Source organism: Carassius gibelio, chromosome A18, assembly GCF_023724105.1.
Source record: "Carassius gibelio isolate Cgi1373 ecotype wild population from Czech Republic chromosome A18, carGib1.2-hapl.c, whole genome shotgun sequence".
NCBI lineage: Eukaryota > Metazoa > Chordata > Actinopteri > Cypriniformes > Cyprinidae > Carassius > Carassius gibelio.
The window spans coordinates 23,138,927-23,159,989 of record NC_068388.1 but is presented as its reverse complement, the minus strand read 5'-3'; the positions used below and the strand labels follow the sequence as shown (position 1 = coordinate 23,159,989).

General features: G+C 36.8%; 2 protein-coding genes across 5 annotated transcripts in view; both read right to left on the bottom strand.

The window, feature by feature from the left end:
• LOC127934357 (kinesin-like protein KIFC3) overlaps positions 1-14,151 on the bottom strand; it is a 36,671-nt gene extending 22,520 nt beyond the window's left edge. The window contains exon 1 of one of the 4 annotated variants that reach the window (XM_052531685.1): positions 13,912-14,151. Coding sequence is in view for 2 of the 4 variants with exons in the window: in XM_052531683.1 (XP_052387643.1) it covers positions 6,302-6,592 (291 nt within the window). In the remaining 2 variants the exon portion in view is untranslated. Of the gene's footprint in view, positions 1-4,797; positions 4,960-6,301; positions 7,793-13,911 lie in introns of those variants that run through there. The other 3 variants (XM_052531683.1, XM_052531684.1, XM_052531686.1) reach the window with 3 other exon arrangements.
• Positions 14,152-16,435: 2,284 nt separating this feature from the next.
• The window catches only part of LOC127934760 (cyclic nucleotide-gated cation channel beta-3-like), a 32,835-nt gene continuing 28,207 nt past the window's right edge, over positions 16,436-21,063 (bottom strand). The window contains exon 40 of the mRNA XM_052532340.1: positions 16,436-19,232. Coding sequence (XP_052388300.1) covers positions 18,981-19,232 — 252 coding nt within the window. The 3' untranslated portion in view covers positions 16,436-18,980. The remainder of the gene's footprint in view (positions 19,233-21,063) is intronic.

Sequence of the window (21,063 nt, the reverse complement as noted above, 5' to 3'; positions counted from 1 at the left end):
ATTAACCCTGTAGAGCCTGACATCCCTACTGAACCTAAAAATAATTTAAGTTTGTATACATGTTTTTTGAGTATCATTTTAAAAACATCAGGCTTTTATGACTCTTACTGTATTGATATAATTAGAACATGGAGATCATAAAAAAGTGGCCCAAGCTAAACAAATAACAGACTACCTGCATAAAATGAATATCAATATCAGCTGTCACTCTAGATCTCCCAATAATATATGTCTTAGTAAAGTGATATTTCAATGTTTAGTATTATGATCAAAGTTTTGTAGTTTTCATTGTGGGCAAAATATATAATACAATGCAATTCAGTGATGACGAACAACTAAACATTCCTCAAAAGCCCGATGTATAATGTTTAACACATTTTACCATGATTTTTTCTAAAAATGATGCATGGATAATCAAGTTTCTTCAGTCCAGTCAGTGTTCATCTTGAAATTACTAACAATATAAACTTTATTTGAACATTTACTTTAAGAAAAGAAAAAAACTAAAGGATTTCACAGCAAAAAGACAAATTGACTTGCTAAAAATGTGTCAATTATCAATCACATGACAGACGGCATGTATTAGTGCAGTATAAAGTCCAAGATATCTACCATAGTGGGCTGTGCAACAAACAAACACACAAACAAAAATACCTGAGACCTGAACTAAAACAGCCTCTCTATCTCTGCAGTCACATGACCAGACGCTCCAATGACCGAACTTCAGGACCATAAACAATCAGTGTAACAACAAATGAGATTAGATTGATCAGCCACAGGTCACACTGACAACACAAGAACCTGGACACCAAATGACTAACTCACTCATAATAGTGTCTTCCAATCAGAGCCCATCTGCTCAGAAACACAGCACGAAGCCGAGAGGATGACAGCAGTGCCTCATGATTAATCCAGCAAACAACAACTCCTATAGAGCGCCACTGTCGCGGTTCAGTTTGTTAGTATTTGCATAAATATGCACATGCAAATGTATTTGAATGAAAATAACAAAAACATGTAAGGGTCATATTTCATCCCAAAAACAGAAATGGTTGGGGAACCTACAAACATGAATGTTGAACTTGTTTTTGTTTTTTTAAAGACACTACAAACGCTGTTCTTTTGACCTTTTTCTGCTCAAAAATATCTGAAAAATAAAGTATCAATAAATCAATAAAAGCAGCACAGCATTGATAAGAAATCACCAAATCAGCATATTTCTGAAGGATCATGGGACACCGAGAGACTGGAAAGGACTGGACACAGAAAACCACTCTGCCCCAGTACAAAGGGGTCTTTGGCTGATTTTCTGCAAGTCTGGATCCAAAACCAAAGTCAGAGGCTGAAATGTAGTGAGCTCTGAATAGCAGCACAATCAATCAGTCTTGAGCCAACAACAAACACTAGTCACGCTGTGTATCTGATCCTCTTTGAGACTGACTGCTGCTCTCTCTGACACACACACACACACACACTCCTCCCGCTGTACTGTACCATCGGTCCTGCTCTCCTACAGTCCTGATGAGGCGCAGGGTGGTCCCGGTCCAGAGATCCCACCCAACCCAGCATCTTGATCTGCTCCGCTCAAAACAATCAAATAAACTGCTCTCAACCGCTTTATCTTCAAAATGCTGCTCATGTTGATCACATTGTTAGAAAGAAAAAAGCGTGCATGTACTATCAGGTTAGTGAAGACGTCCCGTCTCTCCGCTGCTCTCTGAACTTCATTTGACCCATAATCCTCTAAGCTGTCAGCAGATGACCTCTTCAGCTCATATTTTGGAAAACACTACAAGCCGTTTGGCTCAAACAGTGTTCAGTCTGTAAGATTTATTAGTCTCTTATGGCTGCCAAGGGATTTATTTGATCAAAAATACATTAAAATAGCAATATTATGAAATATTATTTTCACCATTTTCTATTTGAAAATATAACATGAAATGCATTTTTATGAGGGCAAATCTGTATTTTCAGCATCATTCCGTCTTCAGTGTCACATGATCCTTCTGTAATCATTCTGATATGCTGATTTTGCTGCTCAAGAAAAATCTTATCAATATCAATATATTTTTTAATGCTTAATGAATAAAACGTTGAAATTGAAATCTTTTGCATCATTAAAAATGTCTTTACGGTCACTTTTGATCAACATAAAATATCCTTGCTAAATAAAAGTTGTATAAAATGTTTTAAAAATAATAATAATAATAATAATAATAATAATAATAATAACAACAACAACAACAACAACATTTATTTGCCACTATATTTTACTAAAATATTAAGTATAATGTCACTATATTTTACTAAATGTCACTATTATGTCTCTAAAATATTAAACCACGTTTCATTTATTTAAAAGCAAGAAAGTAGAGGCACAATACTTCACAAAAAAAGTAATAATAGGATTTAAATGAGAAAACTATAAACACTGTTCAAATTATTGAGACATTGTGGTTTACAAAGAGTAATGTAAAATGATCCTGAACCTGCATTCATTTTTCATTTAAACAAGTATAAATGAGCTTCCGGCTCCCTATCGACCCAAAGATAGAGCTGAAATCAGGCTCAGAAAGCTTGTGTACTCTTACTAGTCTCTGGAATAAGGAAACATTTCTCTCTTTAATCATGGGGTTTTGATTATCTGACCACCAGAGGGAGCAGTAAACACCACAACAGACCTCAGTCACTCTCTCCCAATCACTGGATTCATTTGACATGAGGAAGTACGGACAGATCTGACATGCACAAACAAATATAACCTCGAACTATCCAACAGAAGTCACAGTAAAGTACAAAACATCACAGCTTCTCAGTTACCCCAGAGCCATTCTCTCTAAATGATGTTTCAGCAGAGCTCATGGTGCTCATGATGAAACCACACACTACGGATAATCATGCCATCCATTCCTAGCATCCAAATGCTGGTGAAAACTGCTGTTTAGTTGAGGAAGAGCCAGGTTTATCCATCAAACTGACACGGTGTTCATCTTCAGGAGCATACTTGCACATGGAGGAGTGTGTGAATCTCATTAGCCTACTTCTGCCTCTCTCCAACTCCCCTGTCTCTCATCTTCTATTTTAGTTCCGTTACCCACATCCACCAACAGACAGACAAAAAAACCTGTTTTTAAAAAAAAAAAAAAAAAAAACTTTTCCAGAGAAACTGCACTTAAAACAGCATTCAGAGCACTACATGCATCTGAATGCACCTGCGTGAGACGACAAAGCCCTTGAAAAAACTCAAAAGAATATACTGAAATGAAGCAGAAGATTTACACAACATGATCTCATATTGAAAAGTGATTTTTCTCTGGAAAAGGTCCTTAAAAATCCTCCAAAAGGTGCTTATTGGATCAAACATGAATAAATGGAGAGAACTGACGCTTCTAGAATAATTCTCTTCTACCTGTGCACAATATGGAATAACACACTTTAAACACATCATTATACAAGTTTTTTTTCTTAATTAGTTAAGAACAAAATTAATAAGTGGAAAAAATATAGGCTAATCTAGGCTTAATATAACATTTTAGCAAATAACTGCATTTGGGTCTTCAAGACTACACATGAAGAACATGATGTATATTCATATATATTGCAAAACTTCTAAATTGGTTCATAATCAGTTTTTGGAAATTAATAAAAGGCATTAATAAATTAAAATTAGAAGTATGTCGATGCTTTCGGGCTGGTGTGAATACAGCAAGGTATACTTCGAATAAAATAGAATACCTGGAGAAAATAGATTTTGACCGATCCAAAAAGACTTGGATTTATACACTGTAAAAAAACAATCTGTTAAAATCATTCACAATGTACTATATTAATATAAAATATATTTCCATATTGATTTTACCTTTATTTAGAATTTTGCACATCGTGTTGCGTTTTAAGACTAATGGAAAAGTCTGTAAAATTAAGGGACAATGTCTTGGCAGGAAATTACCTGCACGTTTAAATGCAAAAACTAAATTTTAGAAATAGGATTAAGATTTTAGACCGTCTGTACCAAAATAAATAAATAAATAAAATAAAATACACTAAATTAGCTTTCTACAGAAAGAATGTAAGTATATAGTATGACGTCATGTTTAGAGCAATGCAAATGAGTGTATCTGGTGCTCAAACTAATTAAGTGAATTCATCATTGAAATATAAAACAGAAAATCTTATTAAACAATCCTCTCCATTAGTTTCTTTACTCTAGCCTACAGCATCAATCATTCATGCTGTATCCATCAATGCATGAACACACACACACACACACTGTGGTCCAACAGTCTGTCTCGGTCTGTCAGATTTCCCTGTATCGTTCATTCATCTGCAGTCACCCCAGAGTGTCTCTCCATCTGTCTGTCTGTCCGTCTCCAGTTTCTGCAGAGCTCTGTCTAAATCACTGTACAGAACAGACAGAAGGAAGCCAGGGACACAAGCACATGCAACTTCTCTGCTATAAACAGTGCCACGAAACATTCATCTGAATACAGTTATTACAGCTTCCCCATCCCCCCCATTATGAAAGAGTAAAACCACCCTCTCCTTCCCTCCCTCCGCTCCTGTAAATCCCTCCATGGAGCTCAGGCACAAACATCTGTCTGTACTGGACGCCGTGGCATTAAACCGACATCACCAGACCTGCGCATGCATGTGATGTCTAATGAAAGAGAATAATGCGTTACATATTAGACAGGAACACAATCTGAATCCTAGCTCAGACGGGTGAAATACGAACAGAAAAACAGCACACTTGGTTTAAGTGGAATGTTTCAGCATCCTCTCCATCCATGAACTCACCTCTGTCCCTGCAGTCTCCAGCTGTTGCTCATACCTTCTTTATTTCATAGCATTTATTTGGAGCATGAGCACACACACACACACTCGTGTACACACACTAGCACTGATCTCTGTGCCTCTCACACACACTCGTGTCTGCATGCGGCTCCTCTCCTCACACACACTCGTTCTGACACAAACGCTGTTCTTCTTGTTGCCGTTCCTTGGTAACGATGGAATCTGAGCCACCCCCACCCCCCCATCTATCCCACAATTCCCTCCTCCCTCTCCGTTGCGCGCCTGGCCAAACAGAAATAAATATTTCAGCATGCAAATGTAACGTGGTGCTGCTTTAACTCCACCGTCATTTGTGTGCATGTTTGTGTGTAGCATGTGTCTACTGTTTGGCACACGGATATGTTTTACATTTCTTCATTTGGTAAATGTGTTTATGCATTTGTTGCATTTAAGGTATAAAGAATTAAACTCACAGCCTTGGTGTTGCTAGCTCTAATACCAACTTATCTAAATTTATGGAATACATGCTTTTTTGTGATAAACTGGAAACACACAGGTTAGGGTAATTAACAACAAAGACAAATACTAATCAGAAGGAGTGTGTTCTAATTACTGCATGTACGACATATACACACACACACACATACATATTTTATATATATATATATATATATATATATATATATATATATATATATATATATATACACACACACACACACACACACACACACACAGTTCAAGAATTGATGCTCCGCTGAAATAAGCTCCCTATCAAACCAATGATTTCTGCTGATATAACAAGTGAAAGTGTACAATGGTAGACCGAGGGCATTCCTTATAAATTTAATTATGATTAAAGAGGACTCGGAGCTCTCGGATTAAACCACTGCTTACGTAACCTCAGGATTTATCCACTAAAACAGCCCAAACATCAGACAGCAGAGAACATTAGAAAAGGGACAGGATGACAAACATTGTTCCAGGTGCATGAAAATCCCCTTTAAAAAGAACATGCTGATATTTACAAGTATTTAAATTGCTGAATTACTCCTCTAAAAACAGACAAGTGCACAAAACAGCTCAAAACAATTGGATGAGGGACGAAGTGTCTTGAAACACGTTCAATTGACTAAAAATAGTTCTACTAGACATTCAGCAGTGATAAAGTCACACACTCCAGTAGCCCAAAGAACAGGAAACTGAGCCTAAACCTTAGCATTTGACGTTTTGCTAAATCAAGAATACAACACTCATGAATAATGAGAAGAAATCTATTAATAAATAATAGCGTTTAGGATTAAATGGAGGTTTCACATCAGCAGAAAGACAACTTTTACATCAACATAATGTAGTGAAACCCTTTCAGCTCCTAAATGGATCAATCAAAAACAACGACCTTAAACTTCATTTGATGGTGATGTATGTATCAGCAAAGTAAAAAGAATTAAAGGATCAACTTCAAACGGTGGTTATATTTCCAGCACCTAACATCTACGTGCCTCACCTGTGTTCTCTTCTTCCTCTTGTGCACATTATTCAAGTGAACCGATCTTCTTTTACTTGCTCTACTGGGTCCATCTAGGCATCTCTTAAAGTCATGGGCTCTTGATGACTCTAGAGGTCCAGAAGCGTCATGCAAGGTGTGCTTGTTCCTCTTCTTGCGTCCCAGTTTGGCTTCCTCTGGTCTGTGCTGCTCAGGACCCTCGATAGCCTTGGGTTCTGAGGTGTCCAAGACCCTGGGTCTCCTGAACAGGTTTTGGAGAGACAGCAACACCAGTGTGCATAGCACATACATTGTGGTGCAACTGGGTCCACCAACACGATCAGTCAGAATCAGAGATGGAGTGATCCCGTTTCAGGATCGCAGCAAGCAGAGAACACAATCTTCTGGTTGAAGTTACAGTCGTGATCCCCGCTCTACTGCGCTGCGCTTGTGTTGTGCTGAGATTCTGTCAATCTTAAGTGCAAAAGGAAGGGCAAATCCAAACAAGTTTTGGAATAAAGTCCACCATCAACAGTTGCTTTCTTGCTTCTTTGCCCACCAGTTCTCCGCTGTTTTCACACATGCCAAGACTGTTCAGAACATGCTATTCAGACATCTCCGAGCTCGACTTCTTCTAATGCTCCTTTATGCTGATAATCTGTCTGTGATCTGATCGGCAAATGAGATGGTTTGCTCTCCTCTCCTGTTCTGAGGGAGCACCGACTAATGCACACCTGCTTTTATACCCCACAAAGCCATTTTAACCTACCTGGACACACATAAAGACACACCCTGATAAACAAGCTTATGTAAGCCAATGCAAACACACACAAACTTGTAGAATAATAGAGGACTAGTTTGCCAATCAGTAATAGCTTCTGAAAGTTGGGTCCATATCACTCATGTCTCCATGCCTCCTCTTTGGAGAACTTCCAATGTTAACCTGGATAACACAACAGGTGTATTCCACAGAAATCTCATCGATTGAATAATCATGAAACTCCTTATCAAACAGAGTCATAACCTCCACTGGCATAATCTGATATCCAACAAATCTTTGCCTCCTCTTGCGTCACTAATGGTTTTATGGTTTTGTTATTTTTACAGTCGCTGGATTGCAGGGATAAAACTCTCCCAGGTCAGCCCACTCCTTCTGTCATAGAGCCTGATTTTGATAGTCTTTATCCCAGTTTGTGGTCCATACTCCTGGGCAAACTCCAAACGGTCACAGTCCAGCCGATCCTGTGCTGAAGCCCCACACCTCTGCTGAAAGAGAAAATGCGTTTCACTCATTCTCCCTCCCTTTTCTCATGGGGTCCATCTGTCACTGCAGTAGAGAGTTAAGCGTCTCTTAGCGATGATGTAACAACTTTTTGCATCTATGCAAAAAGAAGAAAATCAACTTCAAAATGTACGGATAAAGAAGCCTGTCCACGATTGGTCATTGTCATGGTGAGATGACCTTGTCGAACTGCATTTTACAATGGTTCATCATGCTCCTGCTGTTTGACAATTAACTGAAAAAAAAAAAAAAGAAAACATAGAAATTGGCGACTAAGGGAATCTTGAAAGGCTTTAATAAGATTTGTGGTCATAACAGATCACTGAAGCTTTGTTCTGGAACTTCAGGATAAAAGAGAAAAAGTGTGTGTAGACAAGCAAAATACTATCTTCTGGTTCATTACCCTTTATAGCAGCCTGTCTGTCACATAATTTAGACCAAGAAAAAAATATATTAAATAAATAAATAGTGCCTTTTATAACCAAAGCAGTTAGTGCTCAACAGAATAAATGGCATACTACACATTTTATAAAAAATGTTCAGTATAATGCAAGGATAAAAAAGCTTTAACACTGCAAATAATTTTACTAGATGAATGCATTATTATAGTGCAGGGGTGTTTAGCTCTAAGACACCTGCCTGGCAGTTTCTTGTGAGTCTTACTTTGGTTTGTGTCTATATTAGGGTTAAAGCTAGTGCTGGGCAATCGGACCAAAAATCGGTTTCACCTTTTTTTTTGTGGGGATTTCACTGTTTATCACGTTTCTTTCTTGACTGTGCCTTTATGCAAATCAGAATCCATGAAACTGTTGCAAAACCACTGCATTTTAATCACGAACAGTTTTTGATGTAAAATAAATGTAAAATTTCTTAATTTAACGCAAAAACTGAATGGTCCGACCTTAGCTTTGTGACATTATGCTACATAAAACATCTGCATGAATCAAAAACAGAAGATGGGCTGAATGAGATGTAAATTCACTCTCTAACAGCAGGTGGCACTTATGGAACAACAGCGATACAAAAGCAGGCTGTGCTTTTAAACACTACATAAATATGCAATATATAGAGGCAAGATGAAAAGAAAATACCATCTAAACTTTTCTGAAGACAGTTAGTTCCCCTCAAGAGATATAGTCACATAATTCCCCATTCTCAATTCGGCATTCAGGATTTTCTTCCAATATTTTGTGCATGATGAAGTGAGTTTGCTCTGCCTCCTACAGTATTTTCTCCTCTTTGTGTTCATCTTTAGCATCTCTGGCTCAGTCCTAAAATTTCTCCAACTATTAGTCTGCAGTTGACAGGATCCCCTTTCAATTCACCGGTTTACAGTTTGAACTGGTATATGACAGAGTTGGAGCAAAACTCTGAGTCTGCAGGACAGTGACCATCCAGGAACAGGTTTGGACACCCCTCTTATAAAACAATAAGTAAAAGTGTTCTGTGATCAAACCGCTTAAAGGTACAATCAGATCAGGGTTATAAAAATATGTGGGTGATAAAAAAGGCAATAAACATAAAACCACTGTATATGACCGGGTGAATAGTGTTGTTCCAGTATTGCTATGAATAAAATACAAATGCAATAAGGTGGATATCAGAGTACGGCAGTGTAAACAAATGGCCTCAAATGTCTTGACAAGTCTTCAGAATGATGTAACTGTTATATATGAATTTCTTTACTCCTTGAAATACAGTACAGTAAAAATCTGGAAGAACTGCACTACAAAGTTCTTTTCAATGAAAGTACAATGAACAGGCCACTTCTAATAATTCTGTGGTGTCTCATATTCTTTTTGATCCTTGAAGGCTTCAGTCTCTCCATTTATTGTAATTGCATGGAAAAGAAAGGCCAGTGCATGCTTCAAAATTTCTCCTTTTGTATCCCACTTCAAGCCAATCCTCCTTCAGTTCACCTCAGACGCAAATTAATCATCACATTAACAATGAACTAACTATCGAACAACTAGAGAGTGTTAGAAAACTTCTGGATTTCTTTTAAACAACATATCTAGACCACATTTCACTTAAAGATGTGCTTGTTCTTTCTAATTAAAACCGAATTGCTTTATTCTTTTGTTATCCATAATGTAGTGAAATCCTAAATGCAATGCATTTTAAGTGCCCAAATGCTTTTTGGTGCAATTCTAGTTCTTCGCACAAGACATAATTGAACAAATCCTTGAGTGTAATCTTACATTTATCTTGATCTATTAATGAATTATGAAGTTTATGTGTGTAGGTGCCTTTCAATCACCCAGGTATGTGACTTTTAGTCAAGAGGTTAATCCGAACACAACCAAATCGGTTAATAAAATCCTACATGCACTAGACCAATATTTGCACAAACTTTCAGTGGAATCTTACTGTTAATGAATTATAAAGTGTATGTGGGCACGTGGCATGCAAACACTCAGGTATGCGACTTCTAGTTGAGAGGCTAAACTGAACACGACCACCTCAGTTAAGCAGCTTAGAGCAGAAATATTTCAGCAAAGTGAGCAGTGGGATTAGAAAAAGCTGACAGCTGCCACCACTCTCATTCAAACCCTTCCCAATTAATGCAACGAGAGGGAAAGTCGGCAGAGACTTGCACAACCGTGTCTCCAGGCAGAGATGAATTTAGTTTTGCTGCCACCCAATGCCTACAGTGTGTGCTATTTCTGAAGCAAATTACAGAGTACCAGAAAAGGGCAGGAAACCTCAAAATTACAGGGTTAATGTCCACTTCTGTATGATGCAATACCTCTGCTTTCATCTTTTTGTTGGAGAAATGGCATGTGCATACATTTTCAAGGAACTGGTTTCTTTTGAGAAGACTTGTCTGGGCAGCATGGGCCAGAAAAGTAAAGATCAGTGTAAACCTTAAACAGTGGAAACACAGGTTTAACCCAGCCTTCTGCCAATGAGCAGTGACCTCATGAGTGAGTCAGAGTCTCCAGCGAGGCATACAGGCGTATATGTACATGCATTTGGTGAGACGACCATGTTCTGGGTGTCTGACATCTGTTGCATGCACTGTGCTTTACAGACCACCCAGCAAAGCTCAACTCAGCCCAGAGGATATCAAAATAAAGGGAAATAAATCAAAGCCTCTTAACCAGAACAACAGGGATTTCAGGCTATTATAACTCAAATGTGTCCTAATTTTATCTGTTAAACTTATTCATCACATTTTTCTTTCACTTAGACAAACTCACAGAAATCTTTCTTGGGAATATTAAAACAATATTAATTTATAATAAATATTAAAACTCAAATGTGTCCTAATTTTATCTGTTAAACTAATTTAGATTTAGAAATCTTTCTTGGGAATATTGAGGATTCAGGCCTATAAACACAGAGACCGCAGAGCACAGTGCCATCTGTTGGTCTGAGCTGTTTCTTGGATTCATTGAAATGATGTAACATGAAGTCTTCCTTGTGTTGCCAGTATACAGAGGGGTGTGACAGGGTGTCTCATTTCAGCTGTTTATGCAGCTCACCGAATTTATAATTAGGGAAAAGAAAATGATGGTAATATGCAACACAGGATATCCCTAAAACACAAGACTAAACAAAATATAAATGTGATCCCATGAGTGATGTCACTTATTATCTTCTTAAAAGTGCTCAATTTAAAGGCAGAGTCATGCAATAATAACTGGTGGCTGATAGCAGTGACAGCAGTGCCTCAAACTAAGTATCTTATTCCTAATCTAAAAGAAATCAATATTAAGCGACATCATGTTTTCTATTATTACACACACCATTTACTGGATGAGCTCATATTAGAAGCTGCATTGAATATCTGTGCATTCAAAAATGAACATGTCATACCACAAGTGAACTGCAAAAGTGCTACAAATCTAACAGCAGGAAAAAAAAAAGAAAAGACGCACACCGAACATATACCGTATTTTCCGGACTATAAGTTAAACTTTTTTTCATAGTTTGGCTGGTCCTGCGACTTATAGTCAGGTGAGACTTATTTATCAAAATTAATTTGACATGAACCGAGAGAAATGAACCAAGAGTTCACATTACCGTCTCCAGCCACGAGAGGGCGCTCTATGCTGCTCGGTGCTACTGTAGTCTACACTGCAGACATAGAGCGCCCTCTCGCGGCTGGAGATGGTAATGTTTTCTCTTGCTTCTAAATAAATGCGACTTATAGTCCAGTGCGACTTATATATGTTTGTTTTTCCTCATCACGACGTATTTTTGGACTGATGCGATTTATACTCAGGTGCAATTTATAATCCGAAAAATATGGTAATCTTTTAATTAATTATAATTTTGACTTTTCTGATATGTGAGGTTTACCTTTATTTGAAACTTTTTCATTTGAACATTTACATTAGATATTTCAACATGCTATTAAACTGTTGTCAGTCATGTTGTCATTTAAAATCCAGACATCATTGGTAACGCTTTTGTTTTAGTGATTATGTCATTTTATTTGCCGTTTGAGGATTTTTTAAATATAAAACTTGGTAAAGTGATTTGTGTTGGCACTTTTTGAACATCCCCAGCACATTTCAATAATACCGTGATAATACTGATAACCTTGATCATTTTTATCACTATAATCACGATAAGAAATTTTCATACCGTTACATCCCTAAACAGCAGTATTGGAATTACCTTGTCCAGTTTCATTTGCCTGTGGAAAAGACACAAAAGGCACAACAGACATCCATTCTCACAGCAAACAAGTGACAGTTGGTGTGTTTTCCACCTCAACACACCTCGTCAGTGCCATAGTCTATTCTCAATGACTCCTCACTGAGAAATGTACTGTAGGGCATATTCGGGAATCACAGAATACTAACTGGACAAGGCAGCCCAACAAGTCCACGCAAGTCAGTATCACACCCCGTCAAACACAAATAAAATGTCCACATTACCACCGTAATTATTGGAAGTTCTCATGGAAGTTGTGCAATTCTAGCATGTATGGTTTGTTTCACTGGTTATTGTAAAGTCTCTTTGTAGACCAGAGATGTCCAAACCAGGGACCAAGGATGGCCTATGATGACCTTTGATTTGGCCCACCGTGCCATATTGATTTTGTTTGTTGTAGTATTTTTGCATTGAAATGTAAAGAACGATATAAGTTTAATTTAATATATAAGATACTGATTAAGAGTTAAATTTAAAAATCAATACATTTAAAATGGTAATTATTTGAAAATGACATTTTATACATTTTAATATAATACAGTTGGATTTAATTCAACATTTACAATATAATGCAACATTTCAAATAAGTTTATGGCCCTTTGTATTCAAATGTTGGGGCAACTCTGATGTAGAGATTCAATGAATATGATTCTTCAGAAATGCTCATGGCACAAGACAGAAAAACAAACAAACAAAAACTGTAGTTTTGGCACATGCAGTGTAGAGAAGCATTCACAATCTTGCATTCTTTTTTTTTTTTTTTTTTTTAAATTACACACGTGCGATTTTCCCAAGTCTGAAGCCACAGAAGATTAAAAATAATTAAATAAATGATAATCTTTTGAGCTGTAAACTGGAGCTGTATTATGGAGCCTGTGAAGACCGGATTAACCTAATTCTTGATCAAATTATTTTGACTTTTTTCTTTTAATGAACTCTTCCTTCAAGAACTGCATACTGAACCTTCTCTCATGAACATTCCATAGAGTTACAGTGGGTTACAACAAGATTATGATTGAAATGTGACAAATAATAAACAACTCTTATCATATGGTTTCAGAAGAAACGTTATATGCAAAGTCAGTCACAGAGTTTTAACAATATGAAGTATTTATTATTATTTATTTTTTTGTAAATTGGACTGTACGAGTTTTTAAACAGTACGCACTGTCCTCGTGTCAAAGATTCATCAGCTCAGCCTTCACACTCAAGCCACTATCTTCCCAAACCAGCACTAGAGTGTCCCACGGCCCGTCTAAACAAACTCAGCTGACAGGACTTGTCCGAACTGGCATGATGACTAGTTCACTGAACACCCGCTGGATCTGCACCGGACACACCCGGACTTCAGACACACAAACCGTAATTTACCTCTTAAACAGCCATTCGATGGAAACATAGTACAGCTTGTATTTTAAGTCTTAAATACGTTTAAGGGGGATAATAATAATAACGGTTTAGACTAAATCAAATACAGCTGACTTCAAGTCACTCACCGCCTCTGCTTCGAGAAAACGCAAGCAGATAGTTTAATTAAAAAAAAAGAAAAAGGATGTTTATTTTATGTTTCAAGATGTTTTACAAATTATTAAATGAACTGCCTATAAACTGCACGTGTCTTGCACTATAGAGGGTTAATACAGCTCACAAGTGTAAAAAGCATGTGAAAGAATGTGCTTACGTCTCAGGCCAGCACGCCAAACGACTTCCTCCGCTGTTTCCTTCTTGATCCGTTTCCTTCTAGTTTTATTATCCCACTCTCCTTCTTTCCGTCTGTTGAAAAGCAGGGTTTTATCTCACACTTGGAAGAGTGTAAAGTTTTGTAGTCTCTTGTGAAGTGGAGATAAACGCGCGCGCACAGCTGACTGCAGTGACGCAAACAAACGCTCCTCCTGTTCACGCGAAGGAAAAATAAACGCGTTTCCCATCCTATTAGAGACAGACTTCAGGCCACCTCTCAGCCCTCATTAACTCAGTCAGACTCAGCCCTCCTGATGTCAAGAAGACGTGGAATAATACAAACTACAAGAACTTTCTTTATAGACAGGATACATGTCTTTAAGGCGAGACACTGCAGGTGAATAGGGAAAAAAAATATCTAATAGTTATCACCTTAATTACCCAGTTGATTGATTACATTGATTATTGCAAACATTTTTTGTATTACAAGTTTTCAAAAATGTTATGTTTAAATATGCAAATGAGGCATTCTTTAATGAAATATGTGCTAATTTGCATACATTTCTAGTACAAAAATCTGAACACTAGATGAAGTCAGTTTCACATTTTTTGTTTAATTTTTTTGACATATTAGAGTCAAATGTTTTTACAGAGGGAATTCCTGTTATCTTTTTTTGTCACTCCATAATTCAGAAAATACTTTGAACAGCCAGAAAACAATATATTTTCACAATTTTGGGGGGAATAAAATGTTGTATATAATCAGGTAAAATATATATGAACAAATCCCTCTGTAAAAATCTTCAGAATACAGACAGGAATAAAAATGTCAAGTTTGGTGTGTGTACGTGCTACTGAAGTTGAGATTTATGGCTCAGTGTTGAAGAAAAAACTCATTTTGAGAAAACGGCCTTTAAAAATATGTATTGTAATTGAAATCTATTGACACAAACAGATAAAGTGCTATAAAAGAAACACTTAACAGTGTCTTTTGGATGTTTTCCTTCCACTAGTTTGAAAAAGCACTTTATGAAAAACCAAAAAGCCCAAAATCTCAAAATTGACAGGTGCTTGAAAAAACATTGTTTTTGCCTGCAGTGTCTCGCCTTAATTTAGATGCTTCCAGTAAAAATGTGGTCAAAGATGTTTTCAAAAGCATTTCACAAAAAACATGTTTGCGGATAAATTTGAAAGAGGCATGTTGTTGGACACCCTTTGTTTTAGAGTAGCCTACTTGTGCTTTTAAATAAGCTATTATATAAAATATAAAAAAGAAGAATTTTTCACTTTTGGACGTCATTGTACAGCACGTCAATAAACATGTATATTACTAATATTACTATAAAAGCCAAGTTATCTTTGTGAAATAGATCTTTTCATTTTCACAAGAGGCCACACGACTTTAAAGTGTGTTCCCAGGTGTTTAAGCTGAACTGTAAACCAATAAAAATGATTAACAATGAGAAGCTCAGTTTTACACCAAAGAATTATAGAAATGTTTCAAGACCAAACCTTTGGTGTTAGACACGTTTTCAGACAGCAATCTGACTTATCATATCACTAAACCTGACTTATCATATCACTAAATATGTTGGTTATATGTGAACTGTTTCTGCAATTTCTGGAGCAAACTCCCAAGAATTTCACTCACCAAGGCACATGTGCTGTGGTGATGTGACAATAAAAGCGATTTGACTTGACTTAAAACCTCCATTATTCATAATCGTCATACCCGATTTATGGCAGAAATTAGTTTAAGCTGCAAAATAAACAGCATATATTCTATAACACTCTTTGGAGCTCACTGAATTCAGAAACATCTTAAAGAAATAGTTCAATAGACAAAGAAAGTCATCATTTACTGATCCTCATGTTGTTTCAAACCTGTTTTTTTCCCGCCTGCAGAATACAAAATACTATTTTTTTTTGTCCATACAATGAAAGCCAAACAGTCTAAAGCAACACTGTGCCTGTAACTTCAACAGAAATAAAAGAGTGTGAGTAAATGATGACATTTTCATTTTTAGGTGAACTATCTCAACAGCCCTTTTAGACTTGTTCAGCAGTCAGTTAGCAAAACCGGTATTGTCCCTCAGATTCCCGCCTTTACATATTTCCTGCGTCCGGTCTTGTGGAACAAGAAAGGAACAATGAAAAAAATGCTTGCTCTTCCTGTCAGTGTGGACAGAATAAATAATGTCCAGGAGCATTTAGACCTGTTTTACAAGATATCACTTTTATATGATTTTTTTTCCACATACATCCAGGGCTGTAGTTTAATTTCACAGCACCTGGGACGAAATCTTTAAGTGTAGGCCTCGTCCCCTGGGACCAAAAGTAAGCTATACTGTAAGAGTAGTTAATGGGCCCCTTCACAGGGCACAGGAATGCTTGCATGTTTGTATACAAAAATAGAACAGCTATTACATGCAATCAACCTAATTCCTGCCCATTCTTCTTCTAACCCCTTATGAAGAAATAAGCACTGTCTGAGACATTAATGAATGATTCTCGACAAATACAAATTAAAAGTATGCAGTAAGTTTCCATTTATAGATTCATTGGCGCCTGTTCACACTAGGAGTTCAGCACGAACTGACCTGGAAATACTGAAAAATCATTCACAATTGATTAGAACTCGTAGTACACATCAAAGCACATGGAAATATCAGCGGGGTATTTTTTACCATGTGACTTTCACAAGATCATAACAAATTTGGTCTAGCTTTCTAGACTTACCTTATAAAAGAAATAACAGTTATATTCAATAAAGCATGACAATCGCCTTCACATGGAAAAGCAACACAACATTACTTTGTTACATCACAGCTTATACAATGTTAAAGTGTATTAAATGCAACTAGACAGGGATGGTTCACACAAAAAATGAATATTCTGCCGTTTTGGTGACTATTGACTTCCATAGATAATAAATGAATAAATACATAAATTAACAACAGTCATTTCTCAAAATATTTGAATGGTTTAATGAATACATTTTTTAAATATTTTAAACAACATTAATGTTTCACAGAATAAAGAAAGCCAGACAGGTTTGGAACCACACAATTTTCATTTTTTTTTGGGGTGAACTATCCCTTTAACATGCATAATCTGATTAGAAATAATGTCACAAGGTCGCTGTAATATGCGTGTGTGTGTGTAAATGTGTGTACAAGAGACAGGAACAATAATAGACAGGCTGTATGAATAAGATGCAGAGCAGCAGACAGTCTTGGAATTAGAGCAGCGTGTGCTGTGGAAAATACTCCAGATTCGTTTCCATTACACAGAGAGTTCTGCTAAACCCTAATGGCTCTTCAATCCTAAACATCAATCAAAATCTTAAAGGGAAGTTAAAGGTGATGTGTGTCATTTTTAAATGCTAGAATATTTTACTTATCGTGGCATAACATACAGTGAAAACTATAGGTGAGCCAACAGGTTGATTCCACTGAAAGATGTACGTAAACACTGTGGAGCTACAGTATCAGAACATTACTCTTTCAGCAACACTGGCCCAACCAATGGTGTGAGTTTGAGGCGGGGCTAGTTATTTATCTGGCCAATGGCTGTTTGAGGAAATGCTGTGGCTCAGGGGGGTATTCCAGAAAGCAGGTAATGGTACATACTCGGGTATGTTTATTGATAAGTAAAAACTTCAACTTTCAGTTCCAAAAACTGAAGTAACTTCCACGGTATGTAAGTAGCATTCTCTAAACATTCAGAGCATACATTCCCTATTACTGAGGCTTCAAGGGAGTGTGTAGTCATACATTTTTAATTGTAAAGCAATATTATAACAAAGCAATGCTGATTTTGTTTGTATTACCTTAGCTTTTGTTTACAGGACATTTTATATATAATGCATTTCTATAATAAAAGTATGTATGTGATTTCAACTTACAAAAATGTGGAAGTAAAATGAACTCATATACCCACTTATTTTTAACAATTTTTTGCAAGCACTGATTATTTTTAGTTCACAAATTTAGTATCAAACAATCAATATCACTCTTGAATAATTCTTCTCAGTAATAAAAATCTGATTAAAGATTAAAACATGAGATGATTGCAAAACCTCCCAAAGGTTAGGCCGTATAGGAGGTGATATACCCTAACAATATGAATTGCCATTAAACAAAGAAGTATGGTGCACTTCTTCTTGGCATCCGTTTCCATGCTGAATCCTGTTGAGAAGATCTTTTGTGTGTTTACCATGAACATATTCGACTGAACTTTGGAACCATTAACCACAAGAAAGTTTTGGGATTTATATGAAAGTTAACTCTTTTTTCTGTAATACCGCTCAGAAGCTCACTTCACCTTCATATAAAAATATTTTGACCGTGTTTACACTTGGCAGGTTTGGGTTGGTTAAAAGGAAATCTGGTGCGATTGCTTTGTTAGAGCGGTTCATTTTAATAGGTGTGAACCCTGACATTTAAACCTTGGGGCGCACCAAACAAGCCGATGATGAAGCTCTCACCTCGATCAACTTCCAGACAAACTCTGGTGCGGTTCAACTGAAATAGGAGCATAACATGGACCAAAAACATATAAACGACATCTAAACAGTGTTAAAAATGACAGTGTGAAAGCTTAGCAATCCAGGACTAAATGTATCATTTACTATTAACCAAGAGAACCGAACTACCAGTGTAAACACACACTAAGACAGCAATACCACTGTAAAAATTTAATACTTTTAACCTCTTGAGAACCTCTAGGCAAATGGAAGTAATCCAGATATAATGTATCATATTCATTATATATTTCAAATGTTTCAAACCTTATGGTAACTACTGGAAGCCTAGTTCTCTTGCAGGAACTTACAGTATGGGTTCCTCAGGGAACTTTCCTTTTTGAAAAGCTGCTTAGAGAGTCTCCAAAGAGTTTTTGCAAGAATCTTGAAAACCTGTTTGGCTTGACCTGGTTGAAGAACATGTGTAGGGCTTTCATCAACACACTAATACAGAGAGCATGACGAGGGATGTATGCATTGGGCTTTTCTTGAGGCTTTCTACCCTACTCCTACTCTGGTCTTTGTCCTTGCCCTCTTCCTCTCTCTCACTTGTCAGTAGTTTTGTTTGGATCTTCTGGCTCCGCCTCCATGCCCTCTCCAGGACTGACTTCCACAGATAAGATCTCCTCTCCCTCGACACGGGGAGTCATGCGGATGATCATGGTGCTGTCGGTGGTCTCCGATACCATGTCATCCTCATCTGGGATGCGAGGCCGGGGAATGGGTGAACGGCGGTGCATGGGTGACGGAGGGGGGACTGGAGCTGTGGAGGTCCTGCCGGAGGTGGGAGAGGACGGCTGAGAAAGAAAGAGACAGACGGGACAGAAAAAAGAAGTAAGGGGCCTGACTGGTCAAATACAGTATCAACAAACTGTGCTACTTTAGAGATGAAGAACTTTATCTGGACAAGAACAGAGCACTGTTATCATCAATTATCAAAAGAGACTCTCTGTTAGCGGGTTCAATGTAGTCACATACTAACTAAACATGTTAAAGTAATACTGTTTGAATCTACTATAACAGGATACAGGACTGTTTGTCACACAGTTTTAAAAGTTCCTGAAAGTTTTGGTGTCACAAAACAGTAATTCCCACACACATCTAAACTAAACAACCCATGCAATAACAACATTTGCAGAAAGCACATAGTTTGTGCTCAAAATTAGCATTAAAACATCTAATTAGGGATAAGCAAAGATCCACTTCCAAAAGCAAAAACATTAAATAACATTTAAAAATGTAAAATATACAGTGTATTAACAGTTTGTGAAAATGGAAATATTAAAAACAATTTTAAAAGGTTTAAAATAATCGTTAAAACATTATATCATATTTCCTGTTATTTATTTTGTCTATTATAAGTCATAACTTTGTTGTAAAATAATACTGTTTTGATCTGTTTGCTATATGAAATGGTGTGATTTTTGGTGAACTGTATTAAAACCATTTGGGGGTCAGTTTGACCCGCAAACATCATAATAATTATTAATTAAAATAATTATTAAAGTATATGGAACCCAAAACAATTACAAACAAAAACTTACAAAAGTGCATTGTCCAAATTTTTAATTCACATAAAATAACAAGCAAGATGACAATATGATGTTTAGCATAATGACATTTTAAAGATGCAGTAGGTAACTTTTGTAAAAATATATTTTTTACATATTTGTTAAACCTGTCATTATGTCCTGACAGTAGAATATGAGACAGATAATCTGTGAAAAAAATCAAGCTCCTCTGGCTCCTCCCAGTGGTCCTATTGCCATTTGCAGAAATACACCGCTCCCGTTAAGAAAAAAACCAATCAGAGCTGCGGTCCGTAACTTTGTTTGTGTTCAAAATGTAGAAAAATGTATATAATAAGCGAGTACACCATGAATCCATTTTCCAAACCGTGTTTTTAGCGTGTCCTGAATCACTAGGGTGCACCTATAATAAGTGTTTATATTCGGACTATTTTAGATTGCTTCGGGGATACCGCGGCGGAGTAACCCAGTACCTTTGTGATTCTTCATAGACATAAACAGAGAGAAGTAGTTCCGGCTACGATGTTCTTCCGCAAGACGCAAGCAGTTCTGTTTATTAACCGCTAGAGCGTCAAAAGTTACCTACTGCAGCTTTAACTACTCAACTAATTTGGTCACCTTCTGTGGTCATTTGTTTTTTCTTTTTTAAGCCAGTTACTGTCAAGGTGAAACAAATGTTTGAAGAGGATGTTGCTAACCATAGTTAAATCACTAAAAGTTAGTTAAACCTTTGATAAAAAAAATATATTTTTTTGACATTTAAAGGGATAGTTCACCAAAGAAAAATTAAAAATCTGTCATTAATTACTCACCATCATGTCGTTCTAAACGCATAAGACCTTCATTAATTTTCAGAACACAAATTAAGATATTTTTGATGAAATCCGAGAGCTTTCTGACCCTGCATAGACGAAATGCATCTACCATGGGTCAAGGCCCAGAAAAGTATTAGGGAAATCATTAAAATATTTAATGTGACAACAGTGGTTTAACCGTGATTTTATGAAGCTATGAGTACTTTTTTTATGCAAAGAAAACAAAATTAAATGACACATGCGTGTGATGCTGCTGACGCAGGAGCCAACGTTTCATTTTGGGG